Genomic DNA, 24,385 nt, shown 5'->3' with positions numbered 1-24,385 from the left:
GTTTTGCAGCCAGGCCCTTCAGCCTGTGAAACTTACGATAGCCTTGGTGTTCCAGGGTGGGTGAGAGCTTGGTCTCTTCAGTCCTTGAAGCTTGCCTACGATTGGTGGTCTGAGGTAGGAGAGGGCTTGACGATTTCCACTTTGGCAGATTTGCAGGAAGATACTTCAATTTGTGTAGATTGCCTCGGAGGTGGTATACCGGTTTGATGGGGAGAGGGACAGTTCAGCTTTTGGGCCCTTCAGCCTTTGCAGGTTGCCCTGTCATTGGTAGGGGAGAGTTGTGGTTCTATCTTTCATTAGTTTCACAGCAGAGTTCTTCAGTCCCTGAAGCTTGCCCTGGTGTTCTAGGAAAGGGCGAGATTGGTATTTCTGCATTTTGGCAGTTTTGCAGCTGGCCCCTTCAGAACGTGATACTTTCCCTTGGATTGGTGTTGCAGATTATAGGAGATATTGGCTGGTCAGCCTTTTTGTAGTTTTGCAGCCATGCATTTCAGTCCATGCCACTTGCCCTGGCTTTGGTGTTCTGGGGTGCGGTAGTGCTTGGCAGTTTCCCTTTGGCAGTTTCCGAGCTGAACTATTCAGTCATGAAGCTTTCCTGGTAGTAGTGTATCCCAGTGGGAAGAAAGCTTAATAGTTCTGACTATGGCGATTTCACTGTCCGGCAGTTCAGTTCTGAAACTTGCCCTTTTATTGGTGTTCCGGGGTACTGGGCCATTTAGTCCATGAAGCTTATATCTGGGTGGTGTAAGCTTGCTGGTTCCAAATTTGGGGTTTGGTGGTTTTGCCTTTGTTGGTTTCACAGCCAAGCCCTTCAGTCTGTGTAGCTTCCCTGGATGTGCAGTATTGGGTTGGGGTAGCTTGAGGGTTCCACTTTTTGCAGTTTTGTAGCCAGGCCCATCAGTCCTTGTAGCTACCCTGGTGGTGGTGAATCGAGGGGAGGGGAAGTGGTTGGTGGTTCTGCTTTTGGCAGTTTCATAGCTAGGCCCATTTGTCCTTAAAGCTTTCCCTTATGGCGGTTTACATGGTTCGGGAGATGTTTGACCGTTCTGCCTTTTATGGTTTGGCTGCCAGAACGTTCAGTTTGTGAAGCTTGCCTTTGAGTTGGAGTTGGAGTTGGTGTTCTGGCACAAAGGAGGGATAGGCGGGTTCACAACCAGGCCTTTCTGTGTATGAAGCTTACCCTGGCGTTGGTGTTCGGGGTGGGGCTGACATTGGCTTTCCCCCCTCTTTCTGCGGTGTTGCATCCGAACCCTACAGTCTGTGAAGTCAAATGTGGCGTTGGTGTTCCTTGGTGGGGTATAAACTAGCAGTTCTGCAATTTTGAACGTTTTGTAGGTGGGCCCTTCAGTTCATTATAGTTGCCATGGAGGTGATATTCCGAGTGGATGGAAGCCTGGCGGTTCCTCCATTTGCCGTTTCGCAGAGTCCGTGACCTTGTCTCGGCGATAGTGTTCCAGAGGGTGGGAGAGAGCTTGTCTCACCTTTGTCCGTTCCACAGGTAAGTAAGCCTTTCAGTTTTGTGAAATATGAAGCTGTAAGTAGGAAATTCGTATTTTTTTTAATTATTTTTTTTTTAATCCATAAATGTAAACTGATGCATACATTTCTGATGAATGTTAAAGCTACATGTACCCAAATATGATACATTACAGGGATGTGGAATTCCTATCGCCCGACGCCCGGGACATCTTGTTTGGGGTCAAGGGCAACAAGTTTTTATGTTTACTTTGTCCTTGGGACAAGTAGGCCCAACCCCCTGCAGCACAAACCCTTTGGCTGCCTGTTTACAGAGAGTTGAACTCTCTGCAGTTGAGGTAATGTGTTTCCAAAGGATAATGCTGTTCGAACTTGTATTTATGGTTCATTATTTGAAAGCCTTCATTATTAGGGTGCGTGCTGTAAATAAATGTTTTAAGGTCACACTTCACTACTGACGTTGGTTCCAGTACAAAAAAAAAAAAACGTGTACACACATGTTTGAAAAGTTTAGGCTAAGAGGCTAAGTATAATGCTCCCAGAATGCTCTCTGATTATATGCAAATTAAGTGTCATTTAGTAAAATGTGTTGACGCATGCTAGTATTTCCCTAAAATATTTCTAATGGAAAATCAGTGTAACCATTTTCAACACAATTATGGGAAGCATGAAAATAAACAAACACTGACAAAGCCAACTGATCTGACATATTTTTATAAGTCTTTTAGTTTCATCAATGAGTGTCTTGTTTTGACATGGCTTTTGTAACACTTTATTGTTGTGGGAGCTACCAGGCCCTCAACATTGTAACAAACATTGGCAAAACCCCCCCAAAAAGTTTTTGAACTCTTAAAGCACATGTTGCCACCAGCGGCATAACAAAGGCCCCGCAGCCGCCCTCCAGGGGGCCCCGTCAGCACAGCACCTGCCCTGAGTGAGTCTGGAGAGGGGGCTCCTCCATGTTCTTTGCAAAGGGGCACCCTCCAGTTTCGTTACGTCACTGATTGCCACTGTAGTTCCTGACACTGAACAAAACTACTTTGTGTGGCAATATGCTCCTTGTGGAAGAGCAGAATGCGATCACTCACAGTAAAGCCAGCCGAAAGAGAGAGAAATAGAAGTTTAATAAAAACAAAATGTCTTTGTTAACACCAGACCTAATTGGGGACCAAGACCCACATGTAGGTAGCTTTTTGCATGTCGCAAACAGCGACTTTCGCTGTTTGCGACGTTCAAAAAGCACATTGCGATGCACAAACCCAGTTTTGCGATTCAGTAACTTGGTTACCGAATCACAAAACGGGTTTGCGACTCGCAATTAGTAAGGGGTGTTCCCTTCCTAATTGCAACTCGCAGTGCAATGTAGGATTGTTTTGTGACCGCGAACGCGGGCGCAAACCAATCGCAGTTTGCACCCATTTCAAATGGGTGCTAACACTTTCGCAAAAGGGAAGGGATCCCCATGGGACCCCTTTCCCATTGTGAATGTCACTGTAAACATTTTTTCAGAGCAAGCAGTGGTCCTGTGGACCACTGCCTGCTCTGAAAGAATGAAACGAAAACGTTTCATTTTTCGTTTTTGTTATGCATCTCTTTTTCCTTTAAGAAAACGGGCTGCATTACAAAAAAAACTGCTTTATTGAAAAGCAGTCACAGACATGGTGGTCTGCTGTCTCCAGCAGGCCACCATTCGTGAGGGGGTCGCAAATTGCGACCCACCTCATGATTATTCATGATGTAGGCATTTGCGAAGCCCTTGCGAATCACAGATGGTGTCAAGGACACCATCCTACATTCGGATTTGCGACTCGCAATTTGCAGGTCACAAATCTGAACCTACCTACTTGTGGCCCCAAATTCTTAAAGAAAGTCACAAAAGTGCACCCATGGTATATGTCGTACCCCTATAAAATATTTGTGAACTGTATTTTAGCGTGGGTAAATACGATGTGTAGATTTGCTCATGTGAAAATCTATTGAGCATTTGCAAGTTCATTTTCCCTCCAGCCACTTTCTTCCCAACCCTGGAAGAAGTTCTAATTCTGCCATTGTCAGGAGTAAATGTCCAACCTTTCTTATTATGGGAAAATATTAGAGAGAAGCTGGTAAAAATCTTTAAAACATGCAGGTTAGTAGGTTTGCAGACTCAAAGGCATCCAGCCCTGGAACTATTGCTTACTGCTTCCTCCAGCCCCAGTATGCAGATCTGCAGAAAGGTGGCAAAATAAGGAAATGTCTACAGTAGGGATTGAAACTCCAAGTATTCAAGCCCTACTATGGTAGTAGCCCTGGCATAATCAGAGAGGCTATTAATTGCTGCCATAATTTGTCGCCACACTACATGGCACCAAAGGGACAAGTAGATCTTTTTACAGGACAAGTAGATTTGAGAAGCAACCTGTCCCCTGGACAAGTAGATATTTTAATAAATTCCACACCCCTGCATTAATATATATGCTCGTATGAAAACATGAGCATTGTAATGCAGTCACGTGCACCATCTATGGCTTTAAATTTTTAGTTGCCCATCTGCTGCTTCAAAGTGTTGTTAGGAATCCTTCCTTCTTTTATTAACTAAGGGACATGGAAATCTGCAAATATTAACCTGGCAGTCATAGCTGACAGTTCAGTGAGGTTCATGGTTCACAAATAGTGTAAGGTGGGATACAGGCACACAGCAAGGACGGACACATAATAGTTTAGGTTGGGACTGTGTTGCCTTTGAATTCGACCACTCTTAGTATCGCATGCATTTAAGAGGTAACTGGTGATAACTGTACCTCAACCTTTAGCAAGCATTCGTTAAGCCAATAGGTCTCGGCCATGAAACCCATTGGCTTTACCAGTGCTTTTTGTTTTGGAACATATGGTTGCAGCGAATGTGTACGCATCGACTGTGGCAATTTTTCAATGGGATTTTAGAAGTAAAATAACATTAATTCAAAGATGGGCACAGCAGATGCATACTGATTCACAGCAGTAATATTTAAAACATATATTTTATTTTTACACTTCCTTTTCAAAGAGGGTCACGTGGATGAATGTGTATCCACAGCTATCATCTTTGAAAGCATTTTATGTTTATGAATCCTGTTAGAAGATGGCAACCGTGGAATGCCAGAACATCCTGTTCGACCATCTTTGAATAGGATTTGAAAAACTATAAAACAATTGAAAAAAGACCCCTGAACATTTTTTCGTATATTATTCTCCAAATAGTCAAAAGACCTTTTAGGATGTCTGACGCTGATAGGATGGTGGTCAGACAAAAATAAATGAATCAGTGGGGTAGGGAGCAAAAGAATGAGCCGGTGGCAAGAAGATGCTGGATAAGAGTGAGAGAAGACAGGTGGGTCTTTAAGAGAGGGGGGAGAGGGAGCATTGAGAGAGGAAACATTGTCACTCACCGCAATGAAAGCTACGCAGTGCACGGTGTGCTGTCAGCAGGGGAAGAACACATCAACCAATCAAAACATGGTGAGACCGAAATGATTCTAGGCAGGACAAACAAAAAATATGAAATAAAGCCATCAAATCAGATGCAAGGAAATGCGATAGGAACAAATCCACCCGTTCAAAAGCAGGGAAGCGACCCAATATACTATACTGTATGTATTGGAAACAGCAGATCCGGTCCACAGACCTCTAAAGCCGTTTGTATGTGAGTTCTAAACGCTAGGGTTATTGTTATCTGCTGAAAGGGTAAACTTGTTTTGTTTTTCCTGCTTTGTTTGAAAGCAGTGTGGTCTGAAAATGTCAGACTTCCTTTCACGTGTGCAGAGGGGCAGACCCTACTGGTAAGGAGTGGGATCATTTCTCAGTGGATTTAAAAAATGGGAAAGTCTGGATCATTATACTTAATGATGAATCTCCACTTACATTGACTCAGTTACAAATGTTATGTATTATATTAGTAATTGTTTTAACGCTGATGCCTTATGTATTGATGTGCACAGCCGTGTGCAATGCACAAATTTCCATAATATTGATACTTAATATCATTTTGTACCATCCCTACTGCTGCTTGAAGCATCAGCCTGTAAGATTGCTGTAATTTGTGTCAATCTATGCACTCATTCACACTTTCACTCATCCTTCCTTCCATCCATCTTTGCACTCATTAATTAAATACTCATGTCCACACATAGCAGTTTCTTAGATCCCTCACCCCACTCAATCCACTTTGTCCCTAACCACTGATGCATTTTTCATCTTCACCAAATCGGTCACGCACACCAAGCTGCCAGTCAATGAAGAAGCACTTTGACTTTTATATCGTTAGACTTAATGGCTTGGCCAATGCTTATTCTTAAGTGTTTTTTTGACTACACTTGTTTATCATACTTGCAGATGTCAATGTAGCTCTTCGAAAAATTGCCACCTTGTTAAGACCAGATAAAGACATTGTCCAGGATGGAGACCACATGATCATAAAAACCCTTAGTACCTTCAGAAACTATATCATGGATTTTCATGTCGGGAAGGAGTTTGACGAGGATTTATCTGGTGTGGATGATCGCACATGCAGAGTAAGTATTGTGACTTTTACTGTAATATGCAGACATTATGGAGCAAAATGAATTTGCTGATCAAGTTCGGAGGATGGAAGTATTTTTGTCTCACTGAAAGAAAATGGAACAGATTCTTATACTAAAGATAGCAGGCCCGATTCACAAAGGTAACTGCACCCTTTTGAATACATTTGCTGTTTTTGGTATTCACAAACTGAGTGTAGATTTGCTTCAAAAGTGTAACATACATGTCTCCACCCCTTTAAGTGAGGGGGTGGAGTCTGAATAGTCATAAATTACGGTTGTAAAGTTATGACATCGAACCTGCAACCACATTTATGACTGGCAGAAAGTCATTGTGGAGACTCCACCCTCTGGGTGGGGAACTGCACCTAAAAAGATAGGACTGGCAGAGGCGTACACTTCAAACATAGTTTGTGAATACCAATATGTAGAAGGTTTTGTAGTAGTACAAAATGTACTGTAAACTAAAGTTTCAGAATGTGGCCCTATGAGTGTTAATCTACATGCAGATGCTACTTTAGTAAGTGCTGGTAGACTCATCCTGTACCACCCAGCTGTACCGAATCCTAAAGAGCTTTTTTGGTGTAGTCAAGATGGTACTGTAGTTGTATTTTGTACTGTATGTAATCGCTCATCACTGTTTATATATGAGCCATCCTCAACCTGTGTGAGATTTCCTCAACCAGTATGTCTCACAGGAGAGCCCTCCTCATCATGCTTCTATGTACTGATCATCCCTCCCCCAACATGGTTATTTATGAGCTCTCCTTATCGTTATTAAACATGAAATCTCTTTGTGATGGTTGTATTTGAGACCACAATGTCCCTTCCCTCCTGTCATGTTTATCTGAGAGCTCTCATCGTGGGTATATGAGCCTTCCTAATCCTGGTCACTTGTGTGTCTTTAAACTGTGGTTAGATATGTTTCCTCCTCATTCCAGTTACTTCTTGGATCCATCATCATTGTTTCTCATCAGGCCTCCACGCCATAATTATGAGTTGTCTCCTTGTCATGGTTACTGTGGTCTCCTTTTAATGGGTCTTTGTGAACACCACTTCTTATGGTCCTTCGTGAGTTCTCCTTAACATGGGTATATATGATCCATCCAAGTCCAGGTTAAATGTCATTCTCCTTTTTGCTTATTCTTATTTCTGAACTCTCTTGTTGATTGTGAGCCATGCTTGTGGCACAAGTTAGCCGGGCGCACTCCAGTTACATTAAATTCATTGCTTCATCCTATACCATCAGCTTATTGTCCATTGCTCGGATATAAATAGCTGACAGCTTTGCACACATTTTCCAATGTGTGTACACAAGTGACACAGTGACTCCATGCATTGAACATTTTATCCGTTTTAAAAGCGCGGTTTTAACTTTTGAGCAATGTCTTTTACTCATACTACATGTTCAGAAGTAGTCCATGAAACATGCGTAAATCATAACTGACTAAGGCAGGTTCTGTTAGTCATATAAAGATTGCCCATGTTTATTCTCTGAGCTTGGGTAGATAGCTTATTTATTATTGCATTTCAATTAAGTGCTTACCCGATGCATTGCTATGCATGGTGGAAAATGTGGGGGTGTCCAGTAGTGTCGTCCTTAGTGTGCCCCGGTCTTGAAAACTAAGAAACAGCAATAGGCTGATAGACTTCAGGCCTCAGCTATGTCTTGTTAAATTCACACACCCACACAAACCTCTGTTTGCACAAGTGTCTGGCTTAGGAAAATGTAAGAAAAGTTTAGAAAAATCTGACAATTCGGAGTTTTCACCGAGTAGGTCAGCCCTGCCGCAATTTATCAGGTGAAAAATAACCCGCAACAGAAATTATCCATGTTTATTCAATCACACAAGTAACAAGCCCCAGGTATCGTTACTTATCACTTACGATCGATAACGATACAGTTATGAAGAACGTGCAATTGAGGCCCTAAAAGTAGAACTAACATTTGATAGCTAACTTAGGCCATAGACGATGAACTGCAGTAGAAAAACATTATCACCAAAAGGGCTACCTACTGTACTAGGGGTGCATCTGGGTATCGAAATTATTATGAAAATGCAGTGGTTAATCTTAAAGCGAATCTAATTTCAAACAAGTTCCATCTATTATGTGTACAACGTTTAAAAACTGCTAGTTGCTTCCTTCTTAAGATACAGAATGTTAAAAAAACAAAAAAAAGAATTTGCAATGCAATAGGTTTTGCATTTTCTTGAGTTAGAGCTATTGGCATTGTAAATTCAGAACTGGACTTTTCTTGCCACATAATTTGGCCAACCCCATCTCATAATTTCGTCTTTTCCTGCCATGTTTTGATGGTCACTAGCGGCTACTGACATCAGAAATCACAATTCCTTCAGGAGAGACAAGAACATGACTCCACTACCTTAAGTAGTGTAAACGTCTGAAGAGAAATTAGAAAATAACAGATTAAGAAATTAACAGAATAAAGGCCCTCATTATGACTTTGGCAGTCACCTGACCGCCAACCCAGAAATGGCGGTAGTACCGCCGCCAGGCTGGCGGTGAAGACTGCCATATTATGACCACAGCGGTGATCCCTCCCGTATACAGCCAATGCACCGCCAGTGTAGTCGGGCCACCAAGCACTGCGGTCCCCATCTTTAGCCCGGAGGAGCACTGTTTACTGCCCACCATATTACGACATGGCAGACTGCCAGGATTTCCAGGGCGGAACCACTGCCACAAAAAGCCTGGCGAAACGACCCATATAAAAGTAGACACTCCCCTCCAGGGACACAGAGGAGTCCACGACTGCCATGGAACCTGAACTGGAAGTCATGCCGATGCTGTACCATTGATGGGAGTCCAGGAGCAGCGACGCCGGCGAAGATGACGACGGTGACTACAGCCGCCTAGCACACAAGGGAAGGAGGGGAGAGTGACACACACAACACACACAACACAACACACAATACACACACACATACCACACACAAGGAGAACAATCTGCTAAAAAGTACAACAATAACATAAGCTAGAAGAAAAAAATGCCAGGACAAATAGCTGTGAGTCAACAACTGTATCCTGGTGAGAATAGCACCCACAACAAAACAAAACCTTCACACAAAGGGCCAATGTCCAGTCCAATTGTCCATGCAAATACACAGGCTACGTCATTGGCCCAACTTGACCCCTGACAGCCCAAGTGACCCCACTGGGCAGGGACATTAATATGGAAGGCAGACACCTCAGGGGGCAAAAGGGGTGGGTGTGGGGGTTTTCTTGGATGCGGGGGTCCTTGGACTTAGGTTTTGGAGGTGGTTGGGGTCTTGGTATGCTGTTTAGGGGGCGTGGAAGTGGGCCTCTAGCGGGGGTGGAAGTTGCTACCCTGTGCTCCATAGTGGGTGTTTCATTTTAGCAGGAAGTGACATTTTCAACTCTAGAGAGGCCTTGGAAGTACTGGGAGCTGGAGGAGCTGGGCTGGGGGAGCAGGACCTTACGTTTAGGCACAACACTGGGTGAGTCCGGAGGAGAGAAGAGGTCAAGGCGGGGAAGGAATTTTTTTTTAGGTACAGTGTGGGAGGTGGTTTGGGAGTGGAGGTAGGTAGAGGGAGTGGTTGTCGGAGGTGTAGGTGTGCTGGACTGGGTTGTAGGTGGATGCAAAGTGGGCATGTGTAAGGTGGATGGCTGTTACTGAGTGGGAGCATTTGTGTTTTGGGACGAGGGTGGCAGAGAGGGAGGGAGAGGGCAAACCGGTCATGTGAATGTATTTTGGGGTGGGGTTTGCAAGTAAGGTGGGTGTGCTGCATGTGGATATGATGGTGGTGGTGACTGCACATGTGGTGAATGGGGTCCTAGCCTGTGTGTCTGCTGTTTTGCTGACTGGGGGCAAGGCTGAACAGGTGTCAGGATCTGGGAGTGAGGATGCAATGCTTTCAGGTGTGAGTGCTGAAGTGACTGTGAGGTTGGAGGGGGGGTCGACAGTGGAAGCAGTGGCTGTTGTGTGTGCTTCTGGGTGTTGGCTGTGGGTATGATTGCGGTGTGATCAGTGGTGCTTGTGCTAGTCTTTGTGACTCCTGTCTGTTATCTTGGGTGCATGCCTGTCTGATTGTGTGCTTGGGATGGGTGGGGGGAGAGGGCTGTGGGTCTGGGTACAGGTAGTTGGAGGGGGGACGGAAAAACTAGGGACACTGGCTGCCGTCAGAGAGGAGGCCAGAGCCTGAAACTCTCTGTAGGCCAGCCAAGCCACCGTGAATTCCCTACATTTAGGCATTGCATTGCTGCATTTGGGATGCCAGCCCCTGGATGGCATTCACTATGGTTGACTGCCCTCGAGAGATGGATCTCAGGAGGTCAATAGCCTCCTCTATGAGGGCAGCAGGGCTAACTAGGGCAGGGGCTGAGGTGCCTGTGGCAAAGGAGACACCCACCCTCCTGGGTGAGCGGGCACGGGCAACTGGGTGAGGGGCTACTGGGAGGGCGGTGCTGGAACGGGGGGTGGTGGAAGATGACGATGCTGGGGTGGACCCATAGGGGTCCTCCACCACCAGGGAGCTCCAATCGGAGGAGGAATTGAAGTCAGTTGTTGTTGCTTCTGTTTCCCCCTGTGGTGCTCCCCTTGCCCTCCAACCCACTGGTCCCCTCTGCATCGGTGGACACTGCCTCCTGGGTCCCGTGGGCTGCAGCTCCCCCACTCGCCGTTGCTCCTGCTCCTTCACCAGATGATGCTAATGCACACAAGGATAGGAGACGAAAAAGAGGGGTGGTGGGGAAAAAGAAAGGGAGCACAGGGTCAATAACAGCAATAGCAACACATGGCATACACATCACAATGACTCATTGGTAATTACACTATGCAGTAACAACAACAATACCACACCATTGCCTGGGAACAACAGCTGAAATGAATACTGAAGACACAACCATCTGCACACTTGCTGAGACTCACTAATCCATGTCTGACTGTCGGAGTAGTGTAGCTCTGCCTTTGTCAACAAAGTGACTGCACAATGTGCAATAGCCAGGTCACACTACCTAGGCAGTGGACATCAGAGCATTACTCCAACACTGGTGAGTCAAGATGTAGGCCCTTACTGAAGCTGGAATAACAGCAAATGACCAATACTAATTGCACATACCACTCACCATAGCTATGCAGAACTTGAAAACTTAACCTACAAGGGCATACTGAGGCATACACTGACTCTTACCTTGCACCCAAAGACCATGCCAGGCATCAGGAAAGAAATGTACACAGTGTGTACTCACCCCCTTGTGGCTGTTGTGCTGCCCTCAATCGCTCATCCAACTCTGAGTTGGTCACCACCAGTATGTGGGCCATTAGTGGGGTTGGGGTTCGACGGACACCCCTCCCTCATTAGGAGGACATCCCCAGCTGGCCTCCATGGTCTTCCAGGCCCAGCGTCGCAGGACCTCCCACCTCTTTCTGCAGAGGGTGCTCCGCTGGCTATGGGCCCCAAGGGGCCGCACGTCCTTGGCGATGGCACGCCATAACCTTTTCTTCTGATGGGTGCTGACCTGCATAGGAAACACAGACCGAAGGACACTATTGACTACACACTACATTCTGTTACAGCAATTGAGTACATACTGCAATGGTCCCACATTCATCTTACACATCACTCCTACCTCTGTGTACATATTACATGCCGCAAACAACACTCCCTAAAGGACACATTGCATGCACACACACATACATCTACATACAGCAATGTCCCATCCAAAATATCTAAAAGGTTCTCACCTGTTGATCTGGAGGCCTTTACAACTGTCCATACAAGAGTAGGACCCCATCCACAAGCTTCTCCAGTTCTTCGAATGCGAAGGCTGGAGACCTATCCCCTGTAGCACAGGCCATTGTGGGTTACTGACACAGGACACAGCAGCTCACGCAGTGACATTCTTGATCGGATGAAGTCAGGAGACAAGTGACATGGGCATCTGAAAATGGCAGTCATGTCCGCGCGGTAATCACTGCCGGCGGTGATCATCATTGGCCCCTGTGCTCCATAGAATGCAGTGTTAACCAATGAGGAGTTGCACTGTGGTTCAGACCGCCCTCCGCCATGACGAAAATTGCCGGTGGAGAGAGGTCCCATCCACCTGTCCTTTGCATACAGGGCAGGCCGGTGCCATTTACTGATGATAATACTAATGTTAGTTAATTAAATGCGCATCATAGGTACACATGGTACACACCAAGGCAATTCCAACACGTCTAGATATTGGGTTTGGTGGGAGACTCTGGTTCTTCAAGGAGAACTCATACCAGTGCACTGCTTGCAGAAGAGTAGTTGACAAAACATATAAAATTTGATGGTACAAATCACGTCTCACAACTTCGACTACATCTGTGATGCAGTATAGCAAATGAGTGACGATGTGTGGTTTCAGAAGTCCGTTTGCATGTAGACTACAGCAGACCAGATTCAAATCATTGGTTGCCTGAAATGTGTGAGATAGCTCTGTTTACTGTGATGCTGTGTGACTATCCTTCCTGCTATCACACACTTGTAATGTTTGGTTTGTTTAGATACTAACCACTGTGGGGGAGGAGGAATGCACCCTGGTGCATACCCCTACTCAACTTGGCTACACTGGATGAAGACCATATAATTCTTAACTATTGTCTGGACAGGACCACAGTCATTTTACTGTGTGCACAATTGGAGCCAGATCTCATTCCTGCTCTTCATAGTCCTACTGCAATACCTCCTACAGTACAGGTGCTGTCAGTGCTCCACTTTCTGGCCAGTGGATCATTTCAGATGACACTGGGCTTGGCTGCAGGTATGTCACAGCCAATATTTTCTAAAGTGCTGAGAAGAGTTTTGACTGCCTTGCTGAAACACATGAGCAGCTATATCCCATTCCCCCAAATTGGTGATTTGCTCACTTGTAAGGCTGCTTTCTACACAATGGGACACATTCCACATGTGATTGGGGCCATTGACGAGACCCATATTGCTTTGGTCCCTCCCAGGATAAATGAGCAGGTGTTCCGAAATAGGAAGAATTACCATTCTGTAAATGTGCAGATGGTGTGCCTTGCTGATCAGTATATTGTACACATGTAATGTGTGTTTCTCACTGTTTCCAGGTGACTCCAGCTACCCAAAACTATCCTGGCTGTTGACACCAGTGAGGAATCCGAGGTCAGGGGCAGAGAATCGATACAATGAGGCACATGGATGAACCAGAGGAGTCCTCAAAAGCACATTTGGACTCCTGAAAGCCTGATTCACGTGCCTTCCTATTTCTGGTGGATCCCTACTCTACTCCCCTGGAAAGGTCTGCCAGATTGTGAAGCATGCAGCAGGCCACTACTATTTGGCCCTCAGACCGCATAGTTCAGTCCTGCATGAGGATGTGAGAGACAGTGCACCTGTGACAGCAGAGGACACTCAAGACAGTGATGAAGATGGGAGGGAGGAAGAGGAGGAGGATGTGGACAACAGGACACATCTCATATACCAGTACTTCAGTGACACTCGAGTAAGACTGAAGTCTGTTCACACCACCATTTCAATGAAGAGCTGTGTGGCAGCTATGATGTACCAAGCACAAATGTGTACATTCTGTAACTTGACACTGTTCCATCTGTGGTCAGTCGTGCCAGTGGTATGATGTTTGTGAAAAAGCTTATTCTGCCCTAGGCAATGTATCAGCTGTTTTGCAGTTTCAAATGCATGCCAAAGTCAGACTGTGTCCTCATTCCATACAGTGTTGTGTAAGCACATTGTAACTCGCACAACCGCTGTGTGACTTCATTGTCCTTAACAGTTTGGCCTGGACTCGGTGTTCCAGAGGAGGGATTGACATATTGACAATATGGCATAGCTAAAACTGTGGTATCTTGTCTGAGGCCAGTACATAAGTTGTTTCCCTACACTTATGGTGTTTGGAGTTAATTGCTGTGCAAATTTTTAGTTGATGTGACCATGTGACTGTAGACTGTTATGTTCTAGAGGCACATGTTGCTTTACTTTCTTTTACTTCTCATTTGAATGTCACTAATGGGTTCCCTTTTTTTCAGATGTTGATGTGGTCACTACTGTGAACTCATGTAATGCCTACAGACTGCTTTCACACGGTTTGGTGGATGGTGACTTGTGGCATGCTCTTACACTGTAATGTGTGCCCGAGCTGACTGTACATTGGATGGATTGGCACTTTATATTATATTTGCATTTGATAATAAAGGTCAAATCATTGCATATTGATGAAATAAAAACACAAATCCTTCAGTTGTGTTTAAGTGTGTTTATTGAAATGGAAAAAGGAAGGGATACTGCAATGGAGTGGGGTGATGGTGGACAAAATCTTCTGTGTAGTGGTCCAGTTAGTTTGTAGCACAGGTCCAGTATCCATAGGGAAAAGGAGCAATGGCAGTCCAAAGTAAACAATGTGTCTCAGTGGCACACAAGGGAGACATGTAGGAGAGGCTCACTTCCTGGCAGTAGTTTGGCTCTTGGCTGCAGTCTCTGGTGGATGTCTGGCTAGCAGGGAACATTCACTGGGTGGTGCTTCTGCTTCAGATGGAGGGGTGCTGGTGGTCTATGAGTCCTGTGGCAGGTCCTCCTGTTTACTAGCTGCAGCAGATGTGGAGGACTGGTCAGTACACTTGCTAGTGGAAGCTGCCCGCTGGTGTGTTGTGTACTCGCTCATGATGGTAGCCATATCACTGAGCGCCCCTTCAATGGAGGCCATAGTGGCATTTAAGGCCTGCAACTGCTGCATGACCTCCTGGTGGTGTTCCCCCTGCAGCCTCTGGTTCTCCTGCAAGATGGTAAGAACCTGGCCCATCCTGCCTGGGATTTCTGGTATGCTCCCAGGACATGTGACAGTTCCTCCTGGGTTGGCCCACCCCTTAGCGCACTGATATCCTCCCACTGGCCCTGGCCCCCTGTGCCTGTGTCCCCTGAACTGTGTGCCCACTCCCACTGACACCAGGACCTCCTTTGTTTTGCCTGTGAGGTGTTGACTAGGGTCCCTGTACAGGTGGGCACACTGTTGATTGACGTGTCCTGGGGACCGATGTTTGGTGGCTCCTGTTGTAGTGGAGTCCAATGTAGGGTGCTCTGGGTGTTACCTGTGGTGTCTGACTGACCAGTGGTACCAGATGGGCCAGGGAGAAGTTCCAGATCCAGACATCAGAGTTGCTGTCATCACCGGGGCCTTCTTCTGGTGGAGGGCTGGGTTGATGTGGCACATGCTGCCAGCTGACATTGACCGGGGTACCTGCGGACATGTATGAAATTATTTAATTTCTTTCTCAAATACATACTCTACATTTATGGGTTTCCCTATGGGATGGGTGTGGTTTTTCCACCTTTGGTTTGTGTATGCTGATGCATTGTGGGATTGGTAGTGCTTAATGCTGAACATGCATTACTCGTGTGTGAATGATGACCTTGGAGAGGTGTGCTTGCAGTAGGTAGGGTATGCAGGGAAAAACTGTTGAGGGTGATTAGGGGGTTGGTTCTCAGTTTGGGGTGGAGTGGGTTGAAGAGAGATAGGGTGATGGGGAGACATGCCATGCAAGTGTACGTGGTGGTGGAGAAGTAATGGTGACTTACCAGTGTCCAGCCCTCTAGTGACTCCACTGAGGTCCTCCGGATGTAGGATAGCCAAGACTTTCTCCTCCCATGTTGTCAACTGTAGGGGAGCAGTGGGGGTTCACCGCCAGTCTTCATAACGGCAATGTGGTGCCTGGATGCCATTGCACACACCTTCCCCTGTAGGTCATTCCACCTCTTTCTAATGTCATTCCTTGTGCGTGAATATGTTCCCACGGAGTTCACCTTGTCCAAAATTCTCTGCTATAGGTCCATCTTTCTGGCAATGGATATCTTCTGGACCTGTGTACCGAACAGCTGTGGCTCTACCCTAACAATTTCGTCTACCATGACCCACAACTCATCCGTGAAAGAGGAGTTCTTTTGTGGGAGACATGATATTTGTGTAGTGGGTGTGTTGTATTGTATTGTAATCATATTTATATAGCGCTTACTACCCCTGACGAGGCGTCGAAGTGCTTTTCGATGAGTAGCACGCTACTCCGGAACCCAACAAGAATTAGTGATGGATTAGTATCATTTAATAATGAGTACAGTTTTAGTATTATTTTGTGTTCATTTGAGCCGCGGATATGAGAGTTTGTTAGTTAGATTGACTGGAGTAATGGAGGGGTGGAGGAGGAAAGAAATCCAGAAGTGTTAATAGGGAGTATATCCTTAATTTACTCAATCCAAAGGCTTGGGATGAATAAAGGGGGGCGGAGGGGGGAAGAGTATGTGGAAGGGTTAGGGAGAGCATAGTAGCAGGGTGAGATGAATGCAGGAGAATTTAGTAGGGTTGTGTGGGAGGTCACAGAGGTAGAGTGAGGTTTGGTGAGTTAGATGTGGAGGTGGAGGGAAGAGCTTAGGCAGAGATATTTAGGAGATGAAAGTGGTCAAAGGGATTTGGGATGAGTCCGAGTGAGAATGGTGGATAGTTTGATAGAGACATGACATAAGAGTGATGAAAAATGAGAGCAGAAATTCATAGATATCTAGTATAACAACCCAAAAACCAGGAGCCATGCAATGATCCACAAACATGCCAAGCACAGAAACAACACACACATACATATATATATATATATATATATATATATATATATATATATATATATATATATATACACACACACATACCCATGAATACACACACATATGCACATACAATACATAATTAGAATCATGGGTAAAAAAATGCTTAGTCAGACAGGTTTAAAAAGAGTGTGTGTGTATTTTATTGTTATGACAGTAGCAATACATATTTTCCAAAGAAACTATAAATAAATAGAAATATACATATAATCTGAAAAAATATTTATCCACATAGGCATATGCAGTTCATAGTTGTTTGAAAAAGGTGGTTATGAAGGAAAGAACCAACTCTTGAGTAGTTTTCTGAAAACAAGAAAGTTATCTGTGGCTCTTATAGTTGGGGGTAAAGAATTCCATAGTTTGGCTGCTTGGACGGAGAAGGATGTACCACCTACAGTCTTTTTCTTGTATGGTGGTGTTCTAAGGCGGGGTGCCAGTCTTGAGCGGAGGGTTCTTTGCTGGATGTATTTGGTAATTTTCTTTCTGATAAAAAGCGGTCCTGTTCCATGTATAGCTTTGTGGGTGATACAAAGCAGTTTGAAAGTGCATCTTCTGGCAACGGGTAACCAGTGTAGTGCTCTCAAGGCAGGGGAGATGTGGGCTTGTGGCTTTATACGTAGTAGTAGCCTGGCTGCGGAATTCTGGATATGTTGTAGTTTTTTCATAACAGATAGAGATAATCCATGGTAGAGGCTATTGGCATAACCAGTTTGGATAATACAAGCGAGATAGTAGCTTGCACCTTGTGTGGAAATCCGAGGTGGGGGAAGATGCGTCGTAAAGTCTTTAAGGTGATGAAGCTTGTGCGTGCTAATTTGTCTACTTGGGCATTCATAGTTAGCTTGGAATCCATGGTGATTCCTAGGTTTTTCACTTCCTTGGATAATTGAGGAGGTGGTCCGAGATCTTCAGGCCAGACGCACAGAGGGTCATAATTTTTCCAGTCACCACATATGAGTATTTCTGTTTTGGCGGTATTTAGTTTGAGATGGCTCCAGGTCATCCACTGATCAACGGCTCTGAGGCAACTGAAGATTTGTGAGTTTTCAATGTTTTTGGGGTCTTCTAATTGAAGTAGTATTTGTGTGTCATCTGCATAGTTGTAGCATGTGAGATGGAAATCATTGATCAGTTCTGGTAAAGATATCATGTAGATGTTAAAAAGCAAAGGTGAGATGATTGACCCTTGGGGGACCCCTGTTTTTGTGAGGTAGGGTTCGGATGAGAAGGGGGGCGAGTGGATGATATTCGCTCTTTTTTAGAGATAGGAGGTAATCCAGTCGAGAGCAATCCCTTGTATGCCGGCTTCGTGGAGTCTTTGAGTTAGGGTGTCATGGTCAGCCGTATCAAAGGCAGCTGAGAGGTCCAAGAGAAGTAGTGCAGCAACTCCATTTTGGTCGACTGTGTTTTTAAGATCGTCCCAGATTGCCATGAGTGCCGATTCAGTGCTTCTTCCTGGGCGGAATCCAGTTTGGAAGTCTGAAAGTATAGAATTGTCTTCAATGAATTGTGACATCTGGGCGAATGCTGCTCTTTCTATCAATTTGCCCAGGAAAGGTCCATTTGTGATAGGTCTGTAGTTGTTGGGGTCTTGCGGGTCTAGGTTTGTTTTCTTTAATAATGGTCGTATGTATGCCTTTTTCAGGTCTACAGGAGAAGTTCCTGAAGTTAAAGAGTTGTTGATGATTCTTCTTACAGGTGTGGCAGCAGAAGTAGATAGCAGGATGTTCTTGAAGATTTGTGGTGGGCAAGGGTCAGAAGGGCAACCAGAAGGTCTGCTTGCTTTGACCAAATCCATAAATTCATCCTGGAATATTTGTTTGAAAGACTGTAGAGGTTGGGATGGTTTATTCTTAAAGGGTATTTTAGTAAAGGGGTTGGTGCTGATGGTTTTCTTCTGTTTTAAATAGGAGTCCAATGTGTCTGCCTTGGTTGTGTAGTGAGTTGCCAATTTGTTTGTGAAATCTTGAGTGGTGGGATGACTTCCTTCCATGCATGTGGGTTTTCGAAATTCATTGAGAATTTTATAAAATTCCTTGGTTGTAGATTGAGCATTTAGAATTCGGTCTGAGTAGTATCTTTTTTTAGCTTTTTTGATTGATGATTTGTATATCCTGTTAAGTTTGTGTAGCTGCAGTTTGTCTTGACTGTTTGTTTTGAGACAGGTCCGCTGCAACTTTCTGATTTGTTGCTTTATCTTTTTAAGTTCTGTGTTTCTCCACGGTGTTGGCTTTCTTTTGTCATGTTTAGTTTTTCTGAGTGGTATTAGGACATCAAAAGCTTCCTGTAGCCACTCAAAGTTTTGGTACAGAATTGATTGTATCTAGATCAGTGTTTGCTGTTAGTTGTGTTTCTAAGTGATCCAAATTGAGTTTGCTCCATGGTCGATAGGTGTATGTATGTAAGTGGTTGTGGGGTGTGTTGATTTGTGGAGTTGTCTGCCGGAAAGTTATCAGATGGTGGTCTGACCAGGTGGTTGGTGTGATGCTATGAATAGTAACGAGTTCAGGCTTAGCAAAAATTACATCTAGGATGTGACCAGCGATGTGTGTGGGATTGTGTACAATCTGATGTAGGTTCAATGCGAGTAGGCCAGTGGTGATAACTTTTGGATGGGGCATATTGGGTTTGTCAAACCAAATGTTTAGATCCCCAAGAATGCATAGATTGGAGTATAGTGTAATAAGGTTTGAGACTGTGTCAAGAAAAGCATCAGGGAAAGTGGAGTTGTTAGGTGGAGGTCTGTAAAGGAGGAGAAAGTTACAGGAGGAAGTTGGAGTAGGGTGGCATCTGGTAAGGAGGGCTTCACAACCTTGTATGGAGATGTTGTCTGTTTTACTGAGGTTTATTGCCTGTTTGAATATAATAGCTAGTCCACCTCCTCTCTTGCCTATACGGTTTTGTGTGATGGTTTGATAGCCCGTAGGAAGGGCTTCGTGCAACACTGGTGCCATGTCATCTCCCAACCAGGATTCCGTAATGAATAGTAAGTCAGGTTGTGTGTCTGTGAGCAGGTCGTAGATGTGGTGCTTGTTTTTTGAGAGTGATCGAGCATTTATGAGCTGGCAGTTTAGATAGGGTGTGTTAGTGGTAGTGTTTTTTTTTTTGTTTAGTAGAAGGGTAAGTAGTATAATGTGAGCTTGAAGCAGGAGTGTTGCTAATTGTGATAACTGTTTGAGGCTCACAATAGTCTTGCTTTTCAACATAGTGTTCCTCTTCCAGCAGGTTAAGGAGGCATTTTGTTGGGTCTGTGTGTGTGGGTGGTGAACTTGAAATGTGCCTTTTGTAAATGAAGCAAATAACTTACAATGTCTTGTATTGACGCTGAAAGAGGGGTAATTTGTTTAGATTGACAGTAATACAAAAACCTTTTCCATTTGTTCGCATAACACTGCCTGGTAGTGGGTTTTCTTGCTTGTTTAATTACTTCCATACACTCAGTTGGTAGTTGTAGATATCCAAACTCTAACTTCAGGAGCCAAATCGCTAGATTGAGTATTTTGGGATCTGGATGCCTGATCAGTTGTTTGTTTCATGTTAACAGATCTGGTCTGTTGGGGAGTTTGATATGTGGTACAACTGACAGATCTAACAGTGTTGTGTACCAGGGTTGACGTGCCCACGCTGGTCTTATAAGTATGAGTTTGAGTTTGTTTTGACGCAGTTTGTTGACTAGAAATGGAATGAGCAGGAGAGGGGGAAAAGCGTAAGCAAATATCCCTGACCAATTCATCCACAGAGCATTGCCTTAGGATAGAGGATATGGGTACCTAGATGCAAAGTTTTGGCATTTTGCGTGTTCGCTGGTGGCGAATAGGTCTACGTCTGGCGTTCCCCTGTGGTGAAAGTATGTTTAAAACATTTCCTACTCGTGTGTTTGTTGATGATCTCGTCTGAGAACATCTGCCAATTGGTTGAGTATCCCTGGCATGTACTGTGCTACCAGGTGAATGTTGTTGTGGATTGCCCATTGCCAAATCTTTTGGGCTAGGAGGGACAGTTAAGATGAAGGGGGTCCCTCCTTGTTTGTTTAGGTAATACATTGTTGTCATGTTGTCTGTTTAGATAAGGATGTTCTTGTGAGTGAGAAGAGGCTGAAAAGCTCATTGCTAGGAATACGGCTAGCAATTCTAGGTGTTTTATGTGAAACTCTGTGTTTAGCGTCCCACTGTCCTTGAATGTTGTGTTTGTTGAGGTGTGCCCCCCATCCAATCATTGATGCATCTGTTATAAGTGTGCAGAGGGTGGAATATTTGGTGGGGGTTCAGGTTACTGAGTATATGCTGTGCTTTGAAGTAGTGATTGAGTGCAGTGTTGTGTGTTTGGTGTAGAAGTATGAAGTGTGGAGTGTGATGGATTATGGGTGTATGATCGTAGTTTGGACTCTTGCTCTGGGCAAGGATGACAGTACTTTTGTTTGTAGGCGGCTACGCCTTTCCTACAACAAGTCGCAACTGTTGTTCCAACCTTACCGGCTCACTAGCAGCACCTCACCAGAAACACAATAGTAAAAGGTGAGTTGTGGCAGCCTTTACGCATGGACTCAAGAATAAGACATCTCAGGGAGTGTTGTGGTTAAACGGAGATTACCCCTTTCTCACAGATATACCATGTCTCATACAAACACAGGAAATGATAAAGATGCAGTAAAGTTTCAATAGTTTTTATTCAACGTAACTGCAATTTGCGATAAGTTGCATGGGCTGCAATGATTAGGATAATGAATAATGCATGAAATTGAATAATGACTCTCGTCTTCACATTTCTAAGACCCCCACCATCTTGTAATGCATAGGAAAGACATATGAGATGTACTATGTCCTAATACCCTAACGTGAAAGGCCTAACCTCCTACCTAAAGGAGAGCTGGGTTTGCTAAACCTAATCTGCCAATGCCATGTCCATGAGAGGAGCCCCCAACCCTCGTTACCTTGGAATGAGGTCTCTATCTCAGACTCCGCAGGGACACATCGACTGGGTCAGCGTTAAGACTGCAGCATCAATATCAACGATGGTGGTGATGCCCTCTGGTCGGAATCCCTCTGATTATCTGTCTAAAGTGTGATGTATGTATACAGATCTACAAGGACACCTGATGTAAGTGTGTTCCCAAACAATAGATAACAGACATGCTTGGGACAGCAATTAATATCAACAATCCCTCGAAAGTATAGAGAGGGAAAATCCCTAAGTGTGAACACCTACTGTTTGTTTGTCTTTGGTGCTTGATCTTGACGCCTTAGCGCGGTGACACTGATAATGTAACTCATAACAGGTGGCCTAGCTATAAACAAGGCAGCCATCTTAGAAGAATTAAATAATTAAATGGGCTAAGACAGAGCAAGCTAAGTAGGTTAAAAGTCACTAGGTGACGGGGGCACGAGTTTGCAAGCCAGAGGCTAAGCTAACTCCTGTTATCCCATTAAAACAAACTAGGATTCACTACAGTATAGGTGGATGTGGTTTGTGTATGCACTTCTGGAGATGTGTGGGCTTGCAACGTGTCACAGAATTTTCAAGTTTGCAAAGAATTGTGGGTTATATGGGGGGGGTGTTTTATAGTGCTGTTGTTGGGTGTGTGCATGTGTGTCAGGTGTGGGTTATTCAACCTGGACAATGTTGGCTTCTTTTGTTGTGGTGTGGCAAAATTGACGGCAGCGGTCTGCACCCCCAATGGGTAACCGCTGTTGAGTGACTGCTGTGGTGATTCATGGATCATAATTTGGAGGGCGGTGGGACCAACTCTCTCCCGCCTTTGTTGGTTCTGGTGGGATTGTAATTTTGGCTACTTTCTGGCAGTTTTGTGTTAGTGACTCATGATATGGTGGGCGGATTGCCACCTCTGCAGTGGTATTTGGTAAAGACCGCCAAAGTCATACTGAGGCTCAAAGTCTTGCAAGCATTCTTGCCTCACATTTCAACGAGCAGAGCCGTGCAAGAAAATTTATGGCTGTAATAAGGGAGATAAGCAATGCCCTGTGTGCATGTCGTTAGTGCTGGCAGGGAGGGTCCCTGGCGAGAGACTCGAGAAGAGATGCGAGGCTAAGCAAGTTTCAAATCATTGCTTTTAGATTTAGCTACATTCTACCAGAAAGGGTATATCTTGGCTTTCGTAGTCCAGTCTGCTGCTGATGAGGGTGTGGGTGACAGTCCTGATTTCGGTGGGGATCCATCTGAAGATCGTGCGAAGCATGCGAAGGGTGTTGAAGCAGGAAGATGAGACAACTTTGACTTGCTGGGACATGGTGTGAGTCTAGGATAAAACCTAGATTGCTTGTGTGGGTGGTGGGTGTTGGTGCAGTTCCTAGAGAGGCTGGCTACCAGAAGTCATCCCATGCGGAGCATTGAAGCTGAGGATGAGGATCTCTGTCTTGTATGAGTTGAGTTTGTGGCGGCTCTTCTCCATCCAGTTGGCGATGTCATGCAGTCCATCGTGGAGGTTGGTTTTGGCGTTGACGGGGTCTTTGGTGAGTGAGAAGATCAGCTGGGTGTCGTCGTCGATGATGTTGACTGTGTGATCGAACAGTGGTGGCGAGCGGTGCCATGTAGATGTTAAAAAGGGTTGGGCTGAGGGAGGATCCTTGGGGAACGCCGCAGATGGTCTTGGTGGCTTCAGACAGGAAGGGAGGGAGGCGGACTCTCCGAGTTCTGCTGGAGAGGAAGGATGTGATCCAATCCAGGGCCTTGTGGCCGATCCAGGCGTCAGAGGCAAGTGCAGAGGGTGTGGTGACAGATGGTGACAAAGGCAGCCCAGAGGCCCAGGAGGATGGCTGCAGCGGTTTTGCCTATGTCGAGCAAGGTTCTGATGTCGTCGGTTGCGGCGATGAGGGCGGTCTCGGTGCTGTGGTTCCTATGGAATCCGGATTGGGAGATCTCCAGCGTGTTATCTTCCAGGAAGCAGGTCAGTTGGCTGTTGACGATCTTTTCGATGTCCTTCGCCAGGAAGGGAAGGAGGGAGATGGGCTGGTAATTCTTGAGGTCTCCGAGGTCTGCTTTGGGTTTCTTTAGCCAGACGTCAACTTTGGTGTGCTTCCAGTTCTCCGGGAAGGTGGCGGTCTCGAAGGAGCTATTGATGATCATACGGAATTGGGGGGCGATGATGGGGCTCACGCTGTTGAAGATATGATGAGGGCAGGGGTCAGAGGGTGATCCGTAGTGGACGGTGCTCATGGTTTTGATGTGTCCTCGTCGTCGATGTGGGTCCAGGCGAGCAAGAGGTTGGCGTGGCTGGGTGCGTTGCGGTTAGTGGTGGTCTTGTTGGGTGAGGCATTGAAGCTGCTGTGGATGTCCGTGATCTTGAGCACTCCCGCTTGGAGGCCTGTAGATCGGTGGTGAACCAGATGGCCTTAGTGCTGGTGCGGTTGTTGGAGGATTTCTTGAGTGGAGCGAGGGTGTTGGCACAGTCGTCTATCCAATGTCTGAGGTTGAGGGCGACTGTGTTGGGGTCGGTGGTGCTGGGTGGCGGGGCACAGGAGTGGGTGGAGATCAGCTGGTCTTCAGAGATCTTAGACAAGGGTTCCTCTGAGGGTGGTGTTGGCGTTGATGTGAATCTGGAAGTGTAAGTGTTTGGTGGCATCGAGGGTGCCATCGGTGTTGGTTGAGATTCTGATGGTGTTCTTGTGGACTAAGGCGATTCCTCCTCCTGGTCTGTTGGTGTGGTCTCTAAGGGTGATCTTGTAGCCTTCAGGGATGGTTATGGCGATGTCTGGTTCCGAGGAGGGGTTCATCCAGGTTTCA

General features: G+C 45.5%; 1 protein-coding gene across 1 annotated transcript in view; it reads left to right on the top strand.

The window, feature by feature from the left end:
* RBP1 (retinol binding protein 1) overlaps positions 1-24,385 on the top strand; it is a 134,938-nt gene that overhangs the window by 44,651 nt on the left and 65,902 nt on the right. Inside the window, exon 2 of the mRNA XM_069213792.1 lies at positions 5,827-6,005. Coding sequence (XP_069069893.1) covers positions 5,827-6,005 — 179 coding nt within the window. The remainder of the gene's footprint in view (positions 1-5,826; positions 6,006-24,385) is intronic.

The sequence above is a fragment of the Pleurodeles waltl genome, chromosome 11 (genome assembly GCF_031143425.1).
Source record: "Pleurodeles waltl isolate 20211129_DDA chromosome 11, aPleWal1.hap1.20221129, whole genome shotgun sequence".
NCBI lineage: Eukaryota > Metazoa > Chordata > Amphibia > Caudata > Salamandridae > Pleurodeles > Pleurodeles waltl.
Note: the sequence above shows the minus strand (reverse complement) of the source record. Positions and strands in the feature narration are given on the sequence as shown.